Below are 21788 nucleotides of genomic sequence, written 5' to 3'. Positions count from 1 at the left end.
CCAGTACCTCTGTAGCCCAAATAGCTGATTTTTTCTTATACCTGAGAAAAGGACGATCCCTTTCAGCTCCCACTATCAAGGGCTACAGAAGCATGTTGGCATCGGTCTTCCGGCATAGAGGCTTAGATCTTTCAACAATAAAGATCTGCAAGACCTCCTTAAGTCTTTCGAGACCACTAAGGAGCGTCGTTTGGCTACTCCTGGGTGGAATTTAGACGTGGTCCTAAGATTCCTCATGTCAGACAGGTTTGAGCCTTTACAGTCAGCCTCCCTGAAAGATCTCACTCTTAAGACTCTTTTCCTGGTATGCTTAGCCTCAGCTAAAAGGGTCAGTGAGATTCATGCCTTCAGCAAGAACATCGGATTTTCGTCAGAAAAGGCCACTTGTTCTCTGCAACTTGGTTTTCTAGCCAAAAATGAGCTACCTTCTCGTCCTTGGCCTAAATCTTTCGATATTCCCAGCTTATCGGAGATCATAGGCAATGAACTAGAAAGAGTCTTATGCCCTGTTAGAGCTCTTAAGTTCTACTTAGCTCGTACTTAACCTTTACGAGGCCAATCTGAAGCGTTATGGTGTTCGGTTAAGAAACCATCCTTGCCTATGTCAAAGAATGCTTTGTCATGTTTTATCAGATTGTTAATACGAGAAGCTCATTCACACTTGAGTGAGGAAGACCGATCTTTGCTTAAGGTTAAGACGCACGAGGTTAGAGCTGTAACAACTTCCGTGGCCTTTAAGCAAAATAGATCTCTGCAAAGTATCATGGACGCAACCTATTGGAGAAGCAAGTCAGTGTTCGCGTCATGTTACTTAAAAGGTGTCCAGTCTCTTTACGAGAACTGCTACACACTGGGACCATTTGTAGCAGCGAGTGCAGTAGTGGGTGAGGGCTCAACCACTACAATTCCCTAATTCCATATCCTTTTAATCTGTCTCTTGAAATGTTTTAATGTTTTTATGGGTTGTCCGGAAGGCTAAGAAGCCTTTCGCATCCTGTTTGATTTGGCGGGTGGTCAAAGTCATTTCTTGAGAGCGCCCAGATTAGGGGTTTGATGAGGTCCTGTTGTATGGGTTGCAGCCCTTGATACTTCAGCTCCTAGGGGTCTGTCAGCATCCTAAGAGGATCGCGAGGCTCCGTAAGGAAGACGTACTTACAAGGCAGAGTAATCGTCTAAGTCGACTTCCTTACCAGGTACCTATTTATTTTGTTTTTGTTATATTGATAACTTCTAAAATGAAATAAAAACTCTTAGCTTATATGATGTAAACATATTTAACTGGTCTCTACCCACCACCCTGGGTGTGAATCAGCTATATATATTCACCGGCTAAGTTAAATATTTAAAAATTATATTTTAATTATAAAATAAATTTTTTAATATACTTACCCGGTGAATATATAAATTAAACGACCCTCCCTTCCTCCCCAATAGAGACGCAGTGGGATGAGAAGAAATTGAGTCTTTGTTTACATTGAGTATGGTATCTGGCCGACAGTTGGCGCTGATGGGCACACCCGCAACCTGTATAGCGATCGCTGGCGAGTTTTTACAGTTTTTTGTCTGTCGAGCAACAGAGTTGCAGCTCTATATATTCACCGGGTAAGTATATTCAAAAATTTATTTTATAATTAAAATATCATTTTAAAGAGAACAATTGGTTTCATCGCTAAAACATAATTTTTTATAATTTATACAACCCTTTCCTGACCAGGGTACCTATTAATTTACTTTTTCTTGTAGAATTTGAGGCAAATATATTTATCTTAGTATCCCACATACAGTATTATCACAATTTTTTCTGATCTTCCCAAGAAGAGAATATTAGTTTTATTTTCTCACTGGTATTGTGAATAAACATTTGCTGTACGTCTAAGTAATATTCATAGTTTTTCTTTATCTGCTCTTTTTTATATTTGCAATTTTTTGGTTATGGTTATACTGAAAGGTGCATAAAGTGTCAGAGACAAAAACTAAGTATGCCTAAAGCATAAAATTTACCGAAAAAATAAGCAGACAACATTAGTATATTCCACAGTATTATGCTAGTAACATCTTAGTCAAGTGGGCATTTGGTACATATAGTGTATTACAGTACTGTATATATATTTCTCGAATTGAGGGAAGGGGCTCACCACTGTTTAGTACAAAGCCTTGAAATATGATGATCATGTTCTTTATGATCCCAGTGATGGGGAAAATTACTGCGAAAGTCCTTACTTAGGCATTCTTAAGTATATACAACCAATCTCCACAAAAAATTCTTTGAAGCTCGATTTCTCAAAACACGAATTTTTTGGAGAAAAGTTGCTACTAATTTTTTTAATATTGATTGAATTTCATCATTCAAACATTAAAACATAGGAAATTTTGTACATTTACTTTTTGAAAAAAAAAAATGCCATATGAAAAATAGTCTCATTTGAAAATGACTTATATACATTGATAAATTAATGCATATAAAAAGATTGGAAAATTTCCAACGTACAATTTTTAGCACATAAAATTCTCTCAAATGGTCTTTAAATGAAAAATTTATTGAGAAACAGAAAAATATTTGGAATTTGAAGTAACCCTGAAATAAAACTGTTTTAATGGGGCTGAGTGGCATCCCTTAATGTATATTAAGTAGAAATTTGATATTTTATAGCAATGTAGATTGACATTTGATTAGAAGTGTTTCCTCAAATACATGCATTTATTGTAAAACTAAGATTTGTCTTACTATAAGCTTCATTGATAATCATGAATAATTAATGAATAATTTTAAACTTTCCTTTGAATGAGGAATGAAAATAATCATTCTGCCTTGATTCAAGTATTTTTTTCCTGTCTGGTCTTCAGATGAGGATTTTTATCTTATTTGTTGGACAAAAACTTGTAGTCCTTTGAATTTCATATTCCTGATCTGGGTATTAACCTTCGGATCTGTCATTTAGTTAGTTCTTTATGCTTGTTGCATAAGATTTTTCATAATTCTGTCCATCTTTTGCATTCGTATCTTCCCAGTGTACCATCCTGTATGTGTAATGTATGTAAAATTACATGTTTAAATCCATGACCTAAAAGGTCAATGTAGAAATTAGGAGCGAGCGTGAGAATGCTAATTCAGTCATAAGCAGGAATGCGAAAGGCAAGACACTGCTAATCAATTGCAATGTAACATTTTTCATGAAGAGTAAACACAAACAAGCCGTGAGAAAGAGTTGTCTCTCACCGGATCTAAATACCTTCCGGTATTAATGTTGTGTTTACATATATCGTTAAATGCTGAAATAACGAACTAGACGTTATCATCAATATGGATATTTTAGTCACTTTCTGGTCAAGCTGTCATATGAAATGGTCATCTGACCAAACCATCTATACTCCTGTGATGGAGATGTTAATAACTGTTTTAAAGTTAACTTACTTAGACTTATTCAGAAGAAGTAACCTGCCAAGTCTAAACATTACACCACATTGAAGAGACATTTTATTGGAAAACTAATGTGTGTTTATAACAGTACCGCACTAACATATGTACAGTAGTACTATGTATGCATTTGGTTCTAATGGTCTTGCCTTCATCATAAGGCTCAATACTACACAGTATTCCAGAAGCTTTATGCGAGCTGTGACCAGATTTTGGAATGATCCTCCTATAGGTAGTAGGGTGGGCAAGGCACCAGCCACCTGTTGAGATGCTACCTCTAGATTTATTGGGTCCTTTGACTAGCCAGAAAGTACTACATTGGATCCCTTTCCTGGTTACGGCTCATTTCATCTTTGCCGACACATACATAGAATAGTCTGGCCTATTCTTTATACATTCTCCTCTTTGCTCATACACTTGACAACACAGAAATTACCAAACAATTCTTCTCTCAAGAAGTTAACTACCGCACTGTACAGTAATTGCGCAGTGGCTACTTAACTCTTGGTAAGGGTAAAAGAAACTCTTTAGCTATGGTAAGCAGCTCTTCTTGGTGAAGGTCACTCCAAAATCAAACCATTGTTCTCCAGTCTTGTGTAGTGCCATAGCCTCTGTACCTTGTTTAGAGTATTGTTATCTGGTCTTGAGCTGCTGACTCTTATCTTAATTTGTTTAATAGAAACTTGTGGTCTATTAGATTTATTCCTGATCTGGATATTATCAGGCAGTTATTCAGTTCTTTATGCTTATTGCTGAACGATTTTTTGTAATTCAGACTATTCATTACATTTAGATCTTCCCAGACAGTACCAATCTGTATGTAGTACAGTACTAGGTCTGCTCTTAATTCTAAGTCATGGTTTCTCCATCATGAAGACAGTACAGTATTCGAAAGTTTTTATTCTAGATGTGATTGGATTGTGGAATGATCCTCCTAATCTGGCAGTTGAATCCGGGAACTTCAGAAGTTCAAACTTTTTGTTAATACTTTCCTGTTGAACAGGTTTTATAGTTCATATATAACTGGATCTATTTTAACTTTGTTACTGATATTAAGATATTTTATATTTTTCATTCATTACATATATTTATAGTTTATTTGATATTTTCTTGCTTCCCCTCCTCAGGGGGCCATTTTCCCTGTTGGAGCCTTTGTGCTTGTAGCATTTTGCTTTTCCCATCTAGGTTGTAACTTAGCTAGTAATAATAATGTTGTTTATAGTTCTAGTGTTAAATATGCAAAAGAATGAATATGTAGGAATTCATTTTATTACATTCCTTTGTATTGATATTGCATTTTGTCCCAAATGGTTATTAATTAGCATTAAAATTCTTCTCTAACTGGATTAGCAAGGTCTTGAGTGACACTAACTAGCTTACATTAAAGGTGAGTCACAGGTAATTGGTGTAGGTTTTTAGTCGATTATGTTGGATTTCCCATCTCTTTCTTTCATCATCTCACCTCCATCAGAATGTGGGGCTCACCAATATAAATGCCAGAGGAGGTTCATAGAAATAAAAATAATTTTTGTAATAAGATTTATTATCATTATAATCACGTGGTGTTCATATCATCCCTCCTGCCTCCCCACTGATTAATGATGTCAAAAGACCATTGTACTTGTTTCAACTTTGAGACTGAGAGCAGTGAGATTATAGGATACCCAAGTACTCTTATTGCAATACATTGCCATATAATCCCAGTACTTTATATGACTAGCAATGCTATTACAGTAAAAGAAAATTATTAGAAGTTAGAGTAGTCGTCGACTTTTACCTAGCTTTTAGAAGGGAGCCATATGAATGCCAGGTGAGTATAGAAATAATAAATCTCACTACTAAAATTCTTTTAAGTAGTAAACTGGTTGAATATTTGTGGAAAACATATTTAAAGTTTTGAATGTTTTAGGACATTAGTTACCTCTATTAGCAAATATTAAAAATTTTTTTCCCATGTACACTTCAAAGTTTATGTTAGATTTTTCTTTTCAGGTGCTGCATTCACTAGGTTTCAGACTTTAAGGTTACAAAGAGTGTTTCCTGCAGCTTTAGCAGACACTTTAATTAGCTATGGATCATGTCAATTTCCAACACTAGGATTTGTTGTTGAGCGTTACAAGGCTATTGAACAATTCATACCTGAAAAATTCTGGAAGATAAAAGGTAATGCAATTTTTCATGTTCAGTTTTTCCTCTAACCCAATATATTTTTGTAATTTCTGTTCTCCCTTCACACCATTCTACAAAAAGTTAATACCATACTTATCCCCTCAAAATTGTTACAATACCATTGACTTCATTTATATTACATGAAGTGACACCTATTATCTCTTTGCAACTTTATTTTGTATTTACATTACTGAAAGTTACTTGCTTTTACTATTTTAAGGTATTCACACCAAGTCATTCTTGGCCATAGATAGTCTTATGCTTTGGCTAACATTCATTAGATATTGAAGAAGAGTCTTATTTAGATAATTAGATCAGGTACAATTGTTAATTATTGGAATTAGTATGGACTAAGGATTTACAAAAGCAGAAAACTATGACCACATCAATTAAAAAGAGATTTTTCTTTAGGACAAACACAGTGCTTACTTATAGTAAGTCAATTTCATTAACAGAAAAATTCCAACTGCAGTATACCCTAATCCAAATAAAAGATAAAACAGTATTCACTAATAACTGTTGTTCCTTGGTTAAATATAAATTAAAGATACTTAGAGAGAAGGAAAAGAAGAAATGGCCATAAACGAAAGGTTTTGGTTTGTAAAGATAGACCAACACAATAAACGAAGAAAATTAGAATTAAGGAATACTTCTACTGCTCTCTGGTGTCTTAGCACACTAAAGTACACACAGGGACTGATCACCTCAAAAATGGAGTTGTGCAACCATATGCACACATTGGAGATCAAGTTGTACAAAAGTGATAAAAGTTCATATGCTCCTGATAGCCCCAACCACGCTGAAAATAAGAGATGCCACAAATTGTGATTTTGATTATGGCAATAAAAGTAATGAGTTTACTCATGTAATTCAAGAGTTTATGCTATTACAATCACACAGAACAGTAAGACTGTTATTAATCACTAGTACTGTACTCAAAAGATGGTAAGAAATAAGCTGAAGTGAAAATTTATTCCCTTTTATATTAAATATGCTTAATAGTTAACAAATTACCCATGAAAAGTGAGCCACAACTAGCAACCCCAACAGCAATACAAATGACAATATTTTAATGAAAACAATTTACCTAATAATCACAAACCTGCAGCAAATAGTTTGATAGAAATTACAGGATAATTTTGTAGATTGCTGTTCAACTTAATGTGATAATACATCCCGTAATATATATTGTAAAAGAAAATAAACAGAATTTTTTAATCATTCTGTTTTCCTTTCTTTACGAGTTTCAGGGTTAATTGTACAGTGGACAATAAAATTTTCTCATCACTAGACTACATTTAAGACTGGATTTAAATTTCAAATTGGCAAGGAACCATTAGTATCCCTCATGCATGCCCACAATGCATGATACTTTCAACACAGTTGGTTTTGGAGGGTTGCTGTTAAACTGAAGATAGTATGAAGACCAGAACACATGTGGTTGCATTGACTAGGAAAATAAGATACAATGCTCTTTCACCGGCCTAAGAATTAGATATGGCCCTTCAATCCTATCTCTTCCAATAGACCAATTTTATTGTCTACCTCCCTTACCGTCTTAAACCCCTGACTTAAATTTGGTAGCAATCAAATAATGGTCTAAACAAACCCCATTTTTATATCGTCATAATGAGGATAACCAGTGATAGTGATGGCTTATGTCTATTCTTATAAAGTATCTCCCTAGAAAAGTTCAAGACAACTTCCAGCACTAACATGGTCTTCATAATTTTGGAACAATTCCTGGCCTTGCTTGTTCTAGCCTTATGTTCAGAGGTCCTTAACTCCTTGGAAAAGGCTCTTGAACTAGCCACATGTTCACAGGTTTCATTAATGACTATGATTCTTTCAAGCTTCACTCATGGAGTTTATCAGATATTCCCTCAGTGAGGCTTTCTTAAAGGCAGTTTCAGCTATCATCACACTTGGCAGAGACTCTATAATTAACTTTTACTAATGAAAGTCGATTAAGCTTTCTGCTTAATTTAATATGACTAGCTATGAATCCTGTAGTTGAACAAAAGATCTGAATGATATTTATATTTGTTCCTATATGAATACAAACCTTGTGCTTCTACTGTCAAGTACGACATTTCCCTGCAGTGGGCAGGAAGCCCTAACATTGTTCCATGCTTAGTGGTGATGACGTATAACGGTATCGTCATATATTTCTCTGGTCTGGATGACCATATAGAAGCTGACCCAAGGTTGAGGCACTTATACAAACCCACAGATACAGTACTTTCAAGTAATTATCTGGTAAACTTCCAACAGGGAGACATAGCTTGAGCCCAAAAAACGGATTTTGAAGCAAAGCGAAAAATCTATTTTTTGGGTGAGATGGCCGTATCGTCTTGATGGACCCACCCTCCTTTTCTAAGAAAAGGATTATATAAAAATCCCCACCTGAAACTACTCTATCTGTAGCACCATGCTTAATTGCTACAAGGAATGGGTGGCCATTTTGGACCCTGTAATATTACTGGAAAAAGGGTAACCTTGATGACGGCTCCCCTTCAATTTCGCCACTCTTCCCCCTCAGAGCGAAAACTCTATTCGGGGTGAAGATTGCCATGTGTCGTATCAAGAAATACGTACCCTGATATTATGCGATATCCTTAAGAAAAATCTTAAGGATGCTCGTGCCAGGAGTTAGAATTCTGGAGACCTATGGTCAATTCTCTGGGAGTATCACTGTAGTCAAATATCCCTTAGAAAGCTGCCAATAGGAAGCTTCCATCAGGACGACATGGCCATCTCACCCAAAAATAGATTTTTCGCTTTGCTTCCAAATCCGTTTTACCAATGAAAGTCTATTAAGCTTTCTGCTTAATTTAATATGACTAGCTAGGGAATCCTGTAGTTGAAGCTAGTGTTCCCTTGATAGAGGATTTATGTTTCTTCCTGTAGCAGTACTTAATATTGTCCCTATTAGCCACCAAGTGTAATAGGTTTGCCATTGCCCGGGTTATAATGAACAAGAACTTGAATGTATGAAATAAAAGAAATCTTTCAGACCTATTAAAGCACTTCTGCCAGTCCAGACCAAAGATCATAGGAAGACCTCCAAGTTGGTATCGTGCCTTGATTTTGAGGTGCCTCTCAAGTCGATCAAATGAGCCTCTCCATGATTATTTTCCATTCAGGATCTCACAAATAAGTCTGTTCTTACTTGCAGAGAGTGTGCAAACTTGTTAAATGTTGTTACACTTGCAGAGGACTGGGTATTGATGAGAGTGTCCTTTGTCCTCGACTTTGTGGTTAAGTACAGCTCCCTAAGACATTGCGATCCCAGACCTGCTGGCAGCAGACTAAGGAGTCTTGTTGCAGTGCCATTTCAGGCTCTTTTAGGGAGTACAATTTGAGAACTAAAGCATTCAGAATCAATCCCTCCAAAACACCATTTCCTTCTGGTTCAGATAAGTGATCACCAGTACCTACTCGGACCATTTCAAGCTGGACTTACCCAAATGAAGATGTAAGCCCTTCAACTCTGTAATATCAATATGTACTGTATAACCACATAGCTATTCAGCCCAATTTTTCCTGAAAAACCTAACTTGCCAATATCTAGAATTTTCTTCTGGAAACTTTTGGTTGCTGTGGTGCAAATTCTCCAAAGGGTCTGGTTAAGAGTTATTTGGTACTTCTAAGCCTTAATCTATTATCTCTGTCACCTCTGAAAAAGTTCAGGAACAGAATTTCCCTCAATGAAGTGAGTAAATATTGCATAAGGGACACAGTCCTACAGTTGTAGTTAAAGATTTATTAAAACCAGTGTAAAACAGGCTCTTGCAGTGCCCTTCAGTAGATACCAACAGTTGCTTTAGTTCTTGTCTGCACCATGAACTCAAGTGACTAGCTGCCTCATGATCACATAGTGTCCGAGTATGTTTCTTAACAGTAGCAATTCTTCTCCTTCCTGAGGGGCATTGGTCTTCTTTGGCCAGCATCAATAGCTATTCGGGTATCTTATGATTAATGGGATGTATTGAAAAAGTGATATTTTCATAATACAGTGTACAGACCCATTAATCAAAAGGGAACACTTTGGGAAAATCCATGTTCTTTGAGATATTTATGGGATCGTATTCTCTGTGCTTTACCTTCACCATTATTATTTTCTAAAGATCCTTACATAATAGAATGGAATGTAACAATTCATTATTAGCTTTTTGGGTGTGAATAACACTCATCGTGAATGCATACAGAAATAGTTTAATTCAACTGGTGCATCAAAAGTAATTGACTTATGAAATTGGTTTGATATATTTAATGTTCTAAGTACAGTACATGAAACTCAACTGTTTGTTGATTTCTGGCAAGAACTCACTAAAAAATTTAGGCATTTGTGTAAAATTTGATAGGATAATGAGTTTGATGTACAGTATAGTAATCCCTCACCTATCGCGGTTAATGGGGATCAGAACCGACCACGATAGGTGAAAAACCGCGAAGTAGGTTCCCCCATTTTTGGAGTACGTACATTTTTTTGTGTACATGTACATGTATATATAATAACAATAAGTGGATATTAACCCTATAAATGCATATGTTATCATTAGAACATTAAAGAATCATGTAAATTAATATTGATAATATAAATTATATACTATACATAAAATAAAGTACTGTACAGTATAAATACTGTAATATAAATACAGTATTTAATACATTACGTATACTGTATGTACATTTACATTTATACATAGATAATATAATTAGAGTGTAAGTGTACATGTACATACATATGTAGATATAAATAGTGTACGTGTATATACTGTAGATATGTTTTTAGAACTTTTATTCTTAAAACAAGATATGTAACTCACCTCTAACAATGACGATGATCTTGATAAATGACGATGAAACACCTGTGCAGTATGATGGAGGTGATGAAGATGATTTACTGCACAGGTTAATGAGAGCTTTACTGCTCCTCAGGTGACGCCTCATCGTCAGTTGATAGAGGCGGTGGATCGTCAACGACAGCCTCCAATAGAGCTGGAGAAACTGCAGGAAGCGGCGTAGTGGCTCCTTGGGAAGCCGGAGAGGCAGCAAGAGGAGTATCTGATGCTTCCGCGGAAGGTTTTCGGCGCACTAGGAACAACGTTCTTCAGCTTCGTCGTCGTCGCCGACATCGGCTGCCTCTTCTTCTTCTTCACTCGCTGATCTTGTCATTTCGATAAGGTCCTCGTCGGTTAGGGGCTCCGAGTGGCACTCGATCAGTGAGTTGACATCATCCGTTGTCATGTCAGAGAAACCTCTGTTGGCTACTAACCGTGCCAGTCTCACAGCCTTATCTACGGCGGAGTGGTGAACTTCGTCTGGCGTAAAGCCCTCATAGTCATAAACAACGTCTGGCCACAATTTCCTCCAACTTGCATTCAATGTTTGCTGTTTCATCTCATTAAGAGCTTTCTGAATGTTGGCCAGGCACGTTGCAATGTTGTATTCCCGCCAACATCTCTTGAGGCTGAAGTCCTCGTCATCTTCATCGATGGAGGAGATGAGGCCTTCCATCGTGGTCCTCGTGTAGAGGGCCTTGAAGGCCCAAATGACCCCCTGATCCATTGGTTGTATGAGGGAAATGGTGTAAGGGGGCAGGAACTCCACTTGGACCCCGTCATAATGCAGATCCATTGCATGTCCGCCAGCACAGTCCATCAAGAGGAGGACCTTAAAGGGCAGCCCATTCTCCGTTGAGGTACAGCTTCACCTGTGGGATAAAGCAGTTCATGAACCAGTCGAGTGTGAGGGCTTTAGTTATCCATGCCTTTTTATTACTCATCCAGTAGACAGGCAGCAAGGCTTTGTTTTTGTTTTTCAAAGCCCGAGGATTCATGGACTTGTAAATTAAGCCGAGCTTGACCATGAAGCCTGCGGAATTTCCGCACATGAGGAGAGTGACGTGATCTTTGTGGGCCTTGAACCCTGGCTTCTTTACTTCGTCCTTGTAAAGGAACGTCCGGGACGGCATCCTCTTCCAGAAGAGGCCAGTCTCATCTATATTGAGCACCTGCCCCTGGAGATAGCCACCTTCTTTAATTAATTTCGGGATCTCGTCCTCGACGTAACGAAGAGTTGCCTCTTGGTCTGCTGAGGCGGCGGCCTCATACAAAGGAACGCTGCGAAGGCCAAACCTCCTCTTGAATTTCTCGAACCAGCCCTTGCTGGCAACAAAACCATGTTTTTCTCGTGGGGGAGGATCATCATCTTCGTCGTCATCATCACCTTCGTCGTCTTCGTTAGATTTTCCTTCAGGAACTAGGCTATCATGCAGGGTTTTGGCTTTCGTTCGAATCATGTAGGTATGGAGACTAACCTTCTTTTCCCGACAGTCCAATATCCACATTGATAATGCATTCTCCATTTGCACAATCGTCTTAGTACGAGGAGTTACAACGCGCTTAGTGTCCTTGGAGAATATTATTGAGGCAGTTTTACGTATTTTCATTTCATCTTTTTTTTATGTAGCGAACCGTCGATTCATTCACTCCGTAAATGCGGGCAACAGACACATAGCTACTGCCTGTCGTAAGCATGTCCAATAATTTTACTTTTTCGTTCACTGTCATCATTTTTCTCTTCTTCTTGGGTTCACTAGAGGATGTAGAGGGTAGAGGACGTTTAGGAGCCCTTTTCAGGGGCGTCACAAGCACTATTTTACACTAAAAAGCACAAGAAAACAGGCGAAAGTTTCATGCGGCAAGACTAAGCAACACAAGCGAAGCGAGAGAGAACAATGAATGCGGTCTCCCTTCTCGGGGCGCACGGCAGGGGGAGATGCTGGGTAAAGCGTCTCGGCGGCTTGGCCAATCAGCTTGCGAGATTCTGGAGCCAAGATGGCCAGCGAATGAGAGAGATGGATTTTGAGTTGCGCTCCATCTCCGTGTTGATACCTGAGGTTCTACTGTACTCTCTGCCTTCTGCTAGCGCCCGCGTAACTCTCGCACCATTTTTTCTAATTTTTGATGAATATTATTGAACGGGATGCACTGAGACCGCGAAATGGCGAGGGATTACTGTAGTTGAAATATTAGATTTCTATATCTTATTATATTTATATTTCAATGATGTTTCTGATTTGTAAAGCTGCATGTATCATTGGCAATAATGCAAAATATAATGCAGTAGTGTTTGCATGTTAAATTCAAGTAGATTGATGTGGGAATATTTTTCCTTGCATATTAATGAAAATTCTAACATACTGTACTATCATTCATGTAAAATTAATAAACAAAAGATTGTTTAAAATCAAGAAAATTTTCAACACCAAAGGTAGCAGTTGATAAATTTTGTCATCAAGGTAGTTTAGCAGAGAATTATCTCAAAATAGACCATGACTATAGCTGCTGCTATTCGAGTTGGTTGGTCTTTCATTTATTCAGCTAATAGCCAAGATTTTGAAGTAAAGTGTTTCATTTTTGTACAGAGTTACTGGTAAATATCCATGTAACAAATTTTATGTTGTTTACCTATTACATTAAAAAGTAATTGGGGTCTGTTGTTGCAGCAAATGGTGGAGTGGAAGCAGATGTACGTCAGAAAGTGAATGAAGGATGCAAAGTGTTGGGGGCAGTTAAGGGAGTATTAAAAAATAGAGCGTTGGGCATGAGTGTAAAGAGAGTTCTGTATGAGAAAGTGATTGTACCAACTGTGATGTATGGATCGGAGTTGTGGAGAATGAAAGTGACGGAGAGACAGAAATTGAATGTGTTTGAGATGAAATGTCTAAGGAGTATGGCTGGTGTATCTCGAGTAGATAGGGTTAGGAACGAAGTAGTGAGGGTGAGAATGGGTGTAAGAAATGAGTTAGCAGCTAGAGTGGATATGAATGTGTTGAGGTGGCTTGGCCATGTTGAGAGAATGGAAAATGGCTGTCTGCTAAAGAAGGTGATGAATGCAAGAGTTGATGGGAGAAGTGCAAGAGGAAGGCCAAGGTTTGGGTGGATGGATGGAGGGAAGGAAGCTCTGGGTGATAGGAGGATAGATGTGAGAGAGGCAAGAGAGCGTGCTAGAAATAGGAATGAATGGTGAGCGATTGTGATGCAGTTCCGGTAGGCCCTGCTGCTTCCTCCGGTGCCTTGGATGACCGCGGAGATAGCAGCAGTAGGGGATTCAGTGTTATGAAGCTTCATCTGTGGTGGATAACGGGGGAGGGTGGGTTGTGGCACCCCTAGCAGTACCAGCTGAACTCGGTTGAGTCCCTTGTCAGGCTGGGAGGAACGTAGAGAGGAGTGTCACCTTTTCTGTTTCATTTGTTTGATGTCGGCTACCCCCCAAAATTGGGGGAAGTACCTTGGTATATGTGATGTATATGTATGTATTAAAAAAACTATATTTTGAAAGCATTTTGTTTTGCATTTCAAGTCGCGCATGATGGTGATGAGGGAACCATAGATTTTCACTGGAAGAGAGTCAGACTGTTTGATCAACTTGCTTGTGAAGTCCTTTTTGAGCAGTGCCAAGATGATCCACAAGCAACTGTCACTAATGTCACAACAAAGAACAAGAGCAAGTGGAGACCTTTACCTCTTGACACTGTAGTAAGTATGATTTTTTGTTTTTTTTTTCTAGAATAGAAAGACAAGACTTTTGTGTGTGTAGCTCTGTACACTATACTGCATTTTATAACTTTTATGTCTACCATTTTTACTTCTTTTCTATTTACTTTTTATTTCTGTTACATATTTTACTGTTCATTTCATTCTATGTCCTATGTCTTGAACAAAAAATCTTGCCAATCATTGTATAAAAGTGTCTCTTACTTTCATTCCCCTTCCTTCCCAATACAGTGCTCTCTCTTACTTGTACTCCCTTCCTCCTATTTCCCTATGAAGCAACAAGATGTAGCTTCGTGTCATTGATTGAGAGTACATGTTCTAGTTTGGAAGAGATTTCATTGTTTAATTAAGGGGTACTACTCAACACCCTTAAAGCAAAGTTTTATTTGGATTACTTTAAACTCCTACTTTTTTGTTTCACAATCTATTTTTTTCTTTTGAAAGTTAATTCTGTGCTCTAAAAGCTTTACGTTAGAAATTTCCTGGGCATTTTTATTTTTTTTATATGTATTTTATCAACTTATAGAAATCATTTTCAAGGGCAACTATTTTTCATATGGAAGTTTTCCATATTTTCTAAAGGTGAATGTACAGATTGTAGGCTATAATCAACCCTCCTTATTCGCTGGGGTTAGGTAACCGTGACAGGCGTGAAAAGCGAGAATTCACAAATGCTTTCTACTTTAGGGTATACGGTCAACTAACACTCTTAAGCAACCCACTGTACTGCCTAATATTATTTTTACTTGGTTTCTATCATTTTATAAGTATTGTGTTAATGAGTGAACACATTTGAATAAGTGTAATGTAGATGTATACATGTGTGCTACGGTACACATAACTCGAGGCATCGCCACACTTATACACACATGTAATACATACAGTACAAAACACTGCTGTTCCTATCTAACAACGCTCGTTGATACTGTAGTGTATCTACAGTACTATCAATACCATACAGTAAGTGACGGCTGTTTTCGGCAGGTTGACTCTCGCCATTCAATACACATAGCCTATATTTACACGACTATTATAGAGTAGGGTACAGTATTTTGTATTCAATATTGTACTGTAGTTAATATAACAATAACACCAATATACAATGAATACACCCGTTGTAGTGGTTTGCGGACCGTGGCCAGAGGTAGCACCTGAGCTGCCTAAGTGTGCAAATGCCGACCACACCCCTACGTTCACTACACAAAAAATATACAACGGTGGAATACCCAAAAATCTAGGTAACAGGTCAAGAGAGCTGAGCTCTGGGCACCACCCCTTGATTTATACGGAGCAAGGGGACCCAGCTAGAACCTTAGTTTCTTTTTATCTTCACTCTGCCTTAATCTTACTGGATATAAGTAAAATTAGAACATTAGGTGAAAGGAAAAAACAATGAAAAAATAATACTAACAAAAACAGTGGCTGAGAAAGGGAGCACATTGGTGTAAGGAACTGGAATGAAATGCTGTCTTCATAAAAACCAGCAAAAAATATGTTTGTAAAGGAAAAAAAAACTGTTAGAATTACATTAACTTTGTTTTGTCAAATTCCAGTAAGCACTTGGAGGAAAAAAGTAATACCCCTTTACACTCCAGCCTCACAAAAAAACAAGATAAAAAAAATTTTGAATACGAAGAAGGAACTATTCACATGCTGGACACTTATGGGTTCCCTAACCAATATCAAATCAACCACCTAGAATAGACATATATCTGTGAAAAATACTGTACTGCAATAATTTTCCCTAAATCAATACTGTCCTTATCAATATCCAGTCTACCATTAGGCTGCAAAGTTACTTAAAAATTCATAGCTTCTGAATACAATGCTGTGCAGATCTCTGTGGGCTTATGATATCAATGTCTAGAAAATCTCCAATGGTAAACCTGCACTGATAAGGTTTCGTTGTCATCAAAACTTTTCTGACCAACCACAGTAGTGCCTAAATCTCTCATTCTTCGAAGGGGTTTTCATAATTCTGGAACAATTCAGACTAAACTCGAACACAGTCACTCCCCTCCTAACATCTGAATTCACTTCCTGGGCCTACGACCAGATATGCCATTTCAATAGCTCCTGTGAACTATTAATCTTTATGACACCCTTTAAAATATTTCTCTAAAATTCTACCTGGGTCACTGGTCACTTTCAGAAAACATGAAATGATTATAAAAAGGATGCACTCCACTATACAGTACTAAATGTATGACAAGTACTGTATTTGGATCATTCAATAATAACTTGACCATTGGTAACAAAAATGTGGAACCTTACCTTTGATTGAGGCAATGTCCGAGAGTGAAGTGGCGGGGCGGTAGAGGAGGATGAAAAATGGCGGAAAACGTTAACAAATGTTAGAAAACGTAAATACTTAACTTTACAAAACAGATTGATAAATGACAGAAAACATTAACACTTGATATTAGGAAACACATTAACAAATGGAGTGAAATATTAACACTTCTTTACGATAAACTTAAAATTAAATTTCTTTTTTTTCTTCACTGCCACTTTTCTATCGATTTTTATCTTGCGCTTGGTCTGCCTCTACCGAAGGCCTCTTTTTAAAATAATCACCCAAAGAAGCTTGTTTCTGCTTGCCGGCCATATTCCTTTGCGATCACACTTAACCGCGTGCCAGCCTCGTATTTCTTGATTATTTCCATATTTGTCTCCATAGAGAGCATCTGCAACTTTCTTGGGATCCATGGCTGATAAACTATTGTACAGTAATTACGAAAGTGAAATCACAAACACTAAGTCAATGTGTACGATACTGCTTCCGAAACAAAAGGAAATAGGAACGCCAATGTGTAGATGCATATTGTGTTACAGTACAGTAAATTCTGAACAATAGAATAGCAGGATCTTATGGTGGTAACTAGCATCTGAGTAGGGAGATAACCAATGGGAGCGCGGGAGGATGGTGGCGAGTTTATGGGCTTGTGGCACGCGGATTTTAAAATAAGTCTCGGACACAGTCTGGCTCTTGTACCGTACCTTCTTTTGTTGTTCGAAAATTGTTTTGTAGTGCGAGTCGTAAAATTTTGCATCTCGTTTCGCAGAGTGAAAATTTAGTAAGCAGATTCTTTCGTGTCGAGAGGTATGACTGTAGAATGCTGCTAGAGTCCGAAAAAATATTTATTTGATTATACCGCGTCTTCATATGCAAATAAACCAAAATTACAAACTTTGAATGATGACTATAGACTGTTCAAAATTAAAACTATTTTTGAGAAAGATAAATTTTAGGTAAAATCGTACTTTCAGTTTTATATAAAATCTCTCAATCTGGTTTCTGCGTGGTGTTCAGTGCACAGCAGATTCAGTTTTTTCCCAATGCCTTTTTGTTAGTATACTGTAAGTAAATCATGCATTAGTCAAGCCTAAGTAAATAAAACAATTAAATACTACACTATGTGTGCAGTTAAAAAGTAAAATGGAATAGTCTTGTCTGCATTACACTTTCAGTGTTGTAAGTAAATTAGGTTTCCAATGTTTTATGTTATTTATATTTCAAGTGTACTGACAATTGACTAAACTGAACAAATGAAACAATGCTTATTACACAGAAAATATTTAATGCTGTAGATAATTTCACTAAAATACACTAAATATTTGCAAATATAAACAATTGAGGTACTATAAACAATCAAAATTAATATTTGTAATTTAACTAATTGATGATATGAATGCTCTTTACTTGTTTGTATTTACCATAGGATTCTTGTTATATAACTGGTTAAAATAGGGTTATAACGGTTACATTACACCTTTCATGCATTTATAACACACTATTTTATATTCTTATTACTGTGCCATAAAGTATTTGGTTTGATCCAATGTTGAAAGTCATACTGTACAACTTACGTTTGATGTTTTATATGTGTGGATGTGTTTTATATGTTTCATTGTATTAACAAGGGTTAAAAGACCTACAATATTGTCCTTCACTTCATGGGTTGTATTTATTATGACTGTAATATTGATTATAGTATTCATGTATGTTCTTTAACTAAGACTTAATGATAAATCTGACAAGATTTTGTTGCACATTTCTAAAATTTTGATCTTTAACAGGAATTGGAAAAACTTGCCTCACGTAAACTGCAAATGAATGCCAAAGAAGCTATGAAGATTGCCGAAAAGTTGTATACTCAAGGGTACATCAGTTATCCACGCACAGAAACTAATATCTTCCCCAAAGAATTAAATCTTACTCCTTTAGTAGAGATGCAAACAGCAGATCCTAATTGGGGAGGTAAGAACAGTTTATTTCAATACTTTTACTTTTACCTTACAATACTACCTGGTGAAGTGTTAAAATAGTGTTAAATTGGTACATTAACAAATGGTCAGAGATCATCTCCTGATGAGCTGTTGGTTTCTCGAAATATTATGTCTTACGGCCATATTGCCTAAACTTGGGTCCCCTTGATGTGTACCTCTTAAATGAGTTTTTTTGATAGCTGGACATTGTTTACTGTTTTCACTTTTAACCCAATTGTGATCTAGAGTTATTAGTGTGATTCTCTGTTTTCTTATTGTTGTCAATGAGAAAGAGAAACTCTTCCGTACAAGAAGTAGAAAATGAAGGGTTGTTCGAAGACAGACAACACTGGAGAGAGTTCTTTAGGCAGGGCGACTGACAAGCCATATAATTGAACTCTTTGTCAACAAGGGGCCTGGACCTGTACTGTAGATCTCAAAGATGCTTAATGGCAAGTACCATTTGCTCCTCACTTTCAGCTTTACCTAAGTTTTTGGCTAGGGAGGAGTTAGTACAGGTTTAGAGATGATTGGGTTGACTGGTTAGTTGTTTCTTTTCACATATGTAAGCATGTATTTTATGTATAATTGATTATGATGTAAGAGTACCTTTTTTTGTGCTCATGTACGTTTCCTTGAGGACCACACAGCAGCTAATCCCAAATAAAGAGTTTTGACAAAGGAGAAACCTATTTTTGGGTTGGTGCTGTGTGGTTCCTCAACTTGTGAAAAAAGAAAGGAGTCATAATTAAAAAGATGGTTGAGAGACAAAGCAATCAAGTGAGCATTGTAATCAGTGTTAGTAAAGGGTTTCAGTAAGTGACATATTGTCAGTTAGTTGATGAATTCAGCATTGAAGATGCTTTGACAGAGTCAATAGAACCTGAACCCATGATTCTCTCTTGTAAAAACTATGTTCCATACCTTGCATGGTGATTCATTTGGCCAAGGTCAGGGAAGACAATTTTTTTTATATACTGTATACCATATATATATATATATATATATATATATATATATATATATATATATATATATATATATATATATATATATATATATATATATATATTGAAAGTATTTGGGAACCACACAGCGCCTCCTAATATATATGTTTTTCTGTTATCAAAACCACTTATATTATATAATAATGCTTATATTATATAATATGTATTAAAGGTAATTCTTCTGTATACATCATATTTTATGATTTTTTACAGCTTATAGTAATGTCTAAAAGTATATGTATATATCCAATTTGTATCTAGTAAATATTATTAATTAGAATTTTATTTTATTATTCTATTGTACATTTGAAATATTATTGCTGGTATTTCATGCTATTGATAATGTTTTAATAATTTTCTTCAATTAAGTGTATAGTCCTGAACAAAGGACATTTGATGATAGGTTAAATATTAAAAAAAAAAACTATAAAAAGTAATGTTTTTTTAATGGAACTTACCACTGTCAAATGATTAACTAAGAAAAAATTTGCTATGATATGCGAAGTGTTCTGTGGTTTGTAGTTGATATGGCCTCATAATTAGTAAAGTAATTTGCATATACATTTACTGTATTTTAAAATACTAAATAATTTGACTGTACTGGTAATTTCTATTGACAGGGTTTGCTGCTCGTGTTTTGGAAGTTGGGCCTAACCCAAGGCAAGGCAGGAAATCTGACCAGGCTCATCCTCCAATTCATCCTACTAAATATGCAAGCAATCTCCAGGGTAACGAAAAAAAGCTGTATGAATTTATTGTTAGGCATTTCCTAGCCTGCGTCAGTAAGGATGCCCAAGGACTGGAAACAATTGTCGAAATTGAAATAGCTGGCGAGTTAGTAAGTAAATTCTGGACTTAAATCTGTATAATGTTTGATCTAATGTGATGTTTGAAAATGGGTGAAAAATATGGATGCATAGTTGGGTTTTTTAAACCTTGTATGATGAAAATAATGGAAAAATACATGTTGAAGAACTTCATCATCTTAAAGTGAGGGCAAAATAATCTGATTATGGTGGGTAATTCGGACATTAGTTAGGTGTAAGGAATGGAATTTCCTCTAGTGTCTGGTACTAGCCTCCGGGCTAGTACAGTGGTAATGTATTTGCCTAGCATTCGCATGAACTGTGAGTTTAAGCTATTTACTGGGATGGCCACTGCTGTGGTTGGGCACCACAGTGGGGGATTGGGCTTGCCCGGCTATCATTCTGGTGAGTATCTATTCTGATGAAACTGGAACTGAAACCAGACACCTTTAAACTGAAAATGTCAATAATATTCAATTATTTTCTCCATCTCACACACCCTGTTTAGGAAATTTGTAAACTTTTTGTTGAAGGAATGCCCAGTAGGTGATTGTAGACTCTTGTTGAGTGGAATATCCCATCAATAAATAACCCTCTTATCATAATCCCAATTGATAAGAATAGGAATTTGTACCATTCTGCTTGGTTTTGAAAATTTCCAAATTTGCTTTATCAAATCTGATGGATAGAAAATGAAATGATTGTTTTTATTGTGTTGATGCAACATCCTCCAGATTTGTGGTTTTGTCTCAAATAATTGAGTTTTAATTTTGCAGCTTTTTTAAACTAGTTGATGAAAGACCAACAACGTGGTCAGAAATATGAAGAATGCTTGAAAGATTTGATAGATCATAAATGGATGAAGTCACAGAATTTTTAAAAGAAAATTTATTTCAATACTTACCCAACATTCATTGTGTTATAAGCTTTCAAAGTACAGCTTAATAATTATAGGATTGGTTGTGAATTTATATGACTAACCCTACTATATTTCGGTCTCCAAATAAATTTAGATTCTTGAAAATTTTGTAAAGGAACCATTCACTCAAAGTACTTCCTTAAAGACCTAACTGGACATAAAGACATTCTATTTTACTTTCCACACAGCAATTTGAGAAAGAAGGGAGAGTATCCAGAAAGATTCTTACATTTAAAAGTCATGCATGGCCCTTTAAGCTGGTAATAAGGAAAGAATTGCTCCTTTTGCATCAAAGCCCCTCCTGCAGAACACAATCTACAATTTCCTAACCCCTTGATGGTTGCAACTGAGGAACCTTTGGTGTATCTGAGGTGGCAGAAAATTTTTTTATATTGGCCAGAGAACAGTTAGTATGGAGTCCAGTGTTGGTTGTTGGTAAAGAGATAAGAGGGATCATCTCTTGGATGCAGTTATTAGATATCTAGAGAGTTCAGAAAACCCTCTTGTTTTAAGCATGTTTTAGTGTCCATGCGGAAAGCTGAAGCATAAGGTTATATTGGTGTATTAGTTGCCAATATGGTTATTTGAGAAGATCATACCCTGCTAGTAGGCTCTAAGGATGATCTGGTTTTAGAG

General features: G+C 36.5%; 1 protein-coding gene across 3 annotated transcripts in view; it reads left to right on the top strand.

Annotated features, from left to right (window-relative positions):
• Top3alpha (topoisomerase 3-alpha) overlaps positions 1–21788 on the top strand; it is a 238872-nt gene that overhangs the window by 154197 nt on the left and 62887 nt on the right. For all 3 annotated transcript variants that reach the window (XM_068348241.1, XM_068348242.1, XM_068348240.1), the window contains exons 6-9: positions 5408–5578; positions 13958–14133; positions 18232–18412; positions 20048–20265. In XM_068348241.1, the coding sequence (XP_068204342.1) occupies positions 5408–5578; positions 13958–14133; positions 18232–18412; positions 20048–20265 (746 nt within the window). The remainder of the gene's footprint in view (positions 1–5407; positions 5579–13957; positions 14134–18231; positions 18413–20047; positions 20266–21788) is intronic.

This window comes from Palaemon carinicauda, chromosome 24, assembly GCF_036898095.1.
Source record: "Palaemon carinicauda isolate YSFRI2023 chromosome 24, ASM3689809v2, whole genome shotgun sequence".
Classification (NCBI taxonomy): domain Eukaryota; kingdom Metazoa; phylum Arthropoda; class Malacostraca; order Decapoda; family Palaemonidae; genus Palaemon; species Palaemon carinicauda.
The sequence above is the reverse complement of the archived record's forward strand: the minus strand, read 5'-3'. Positions and strand labels throughout refer to the sequence as shown.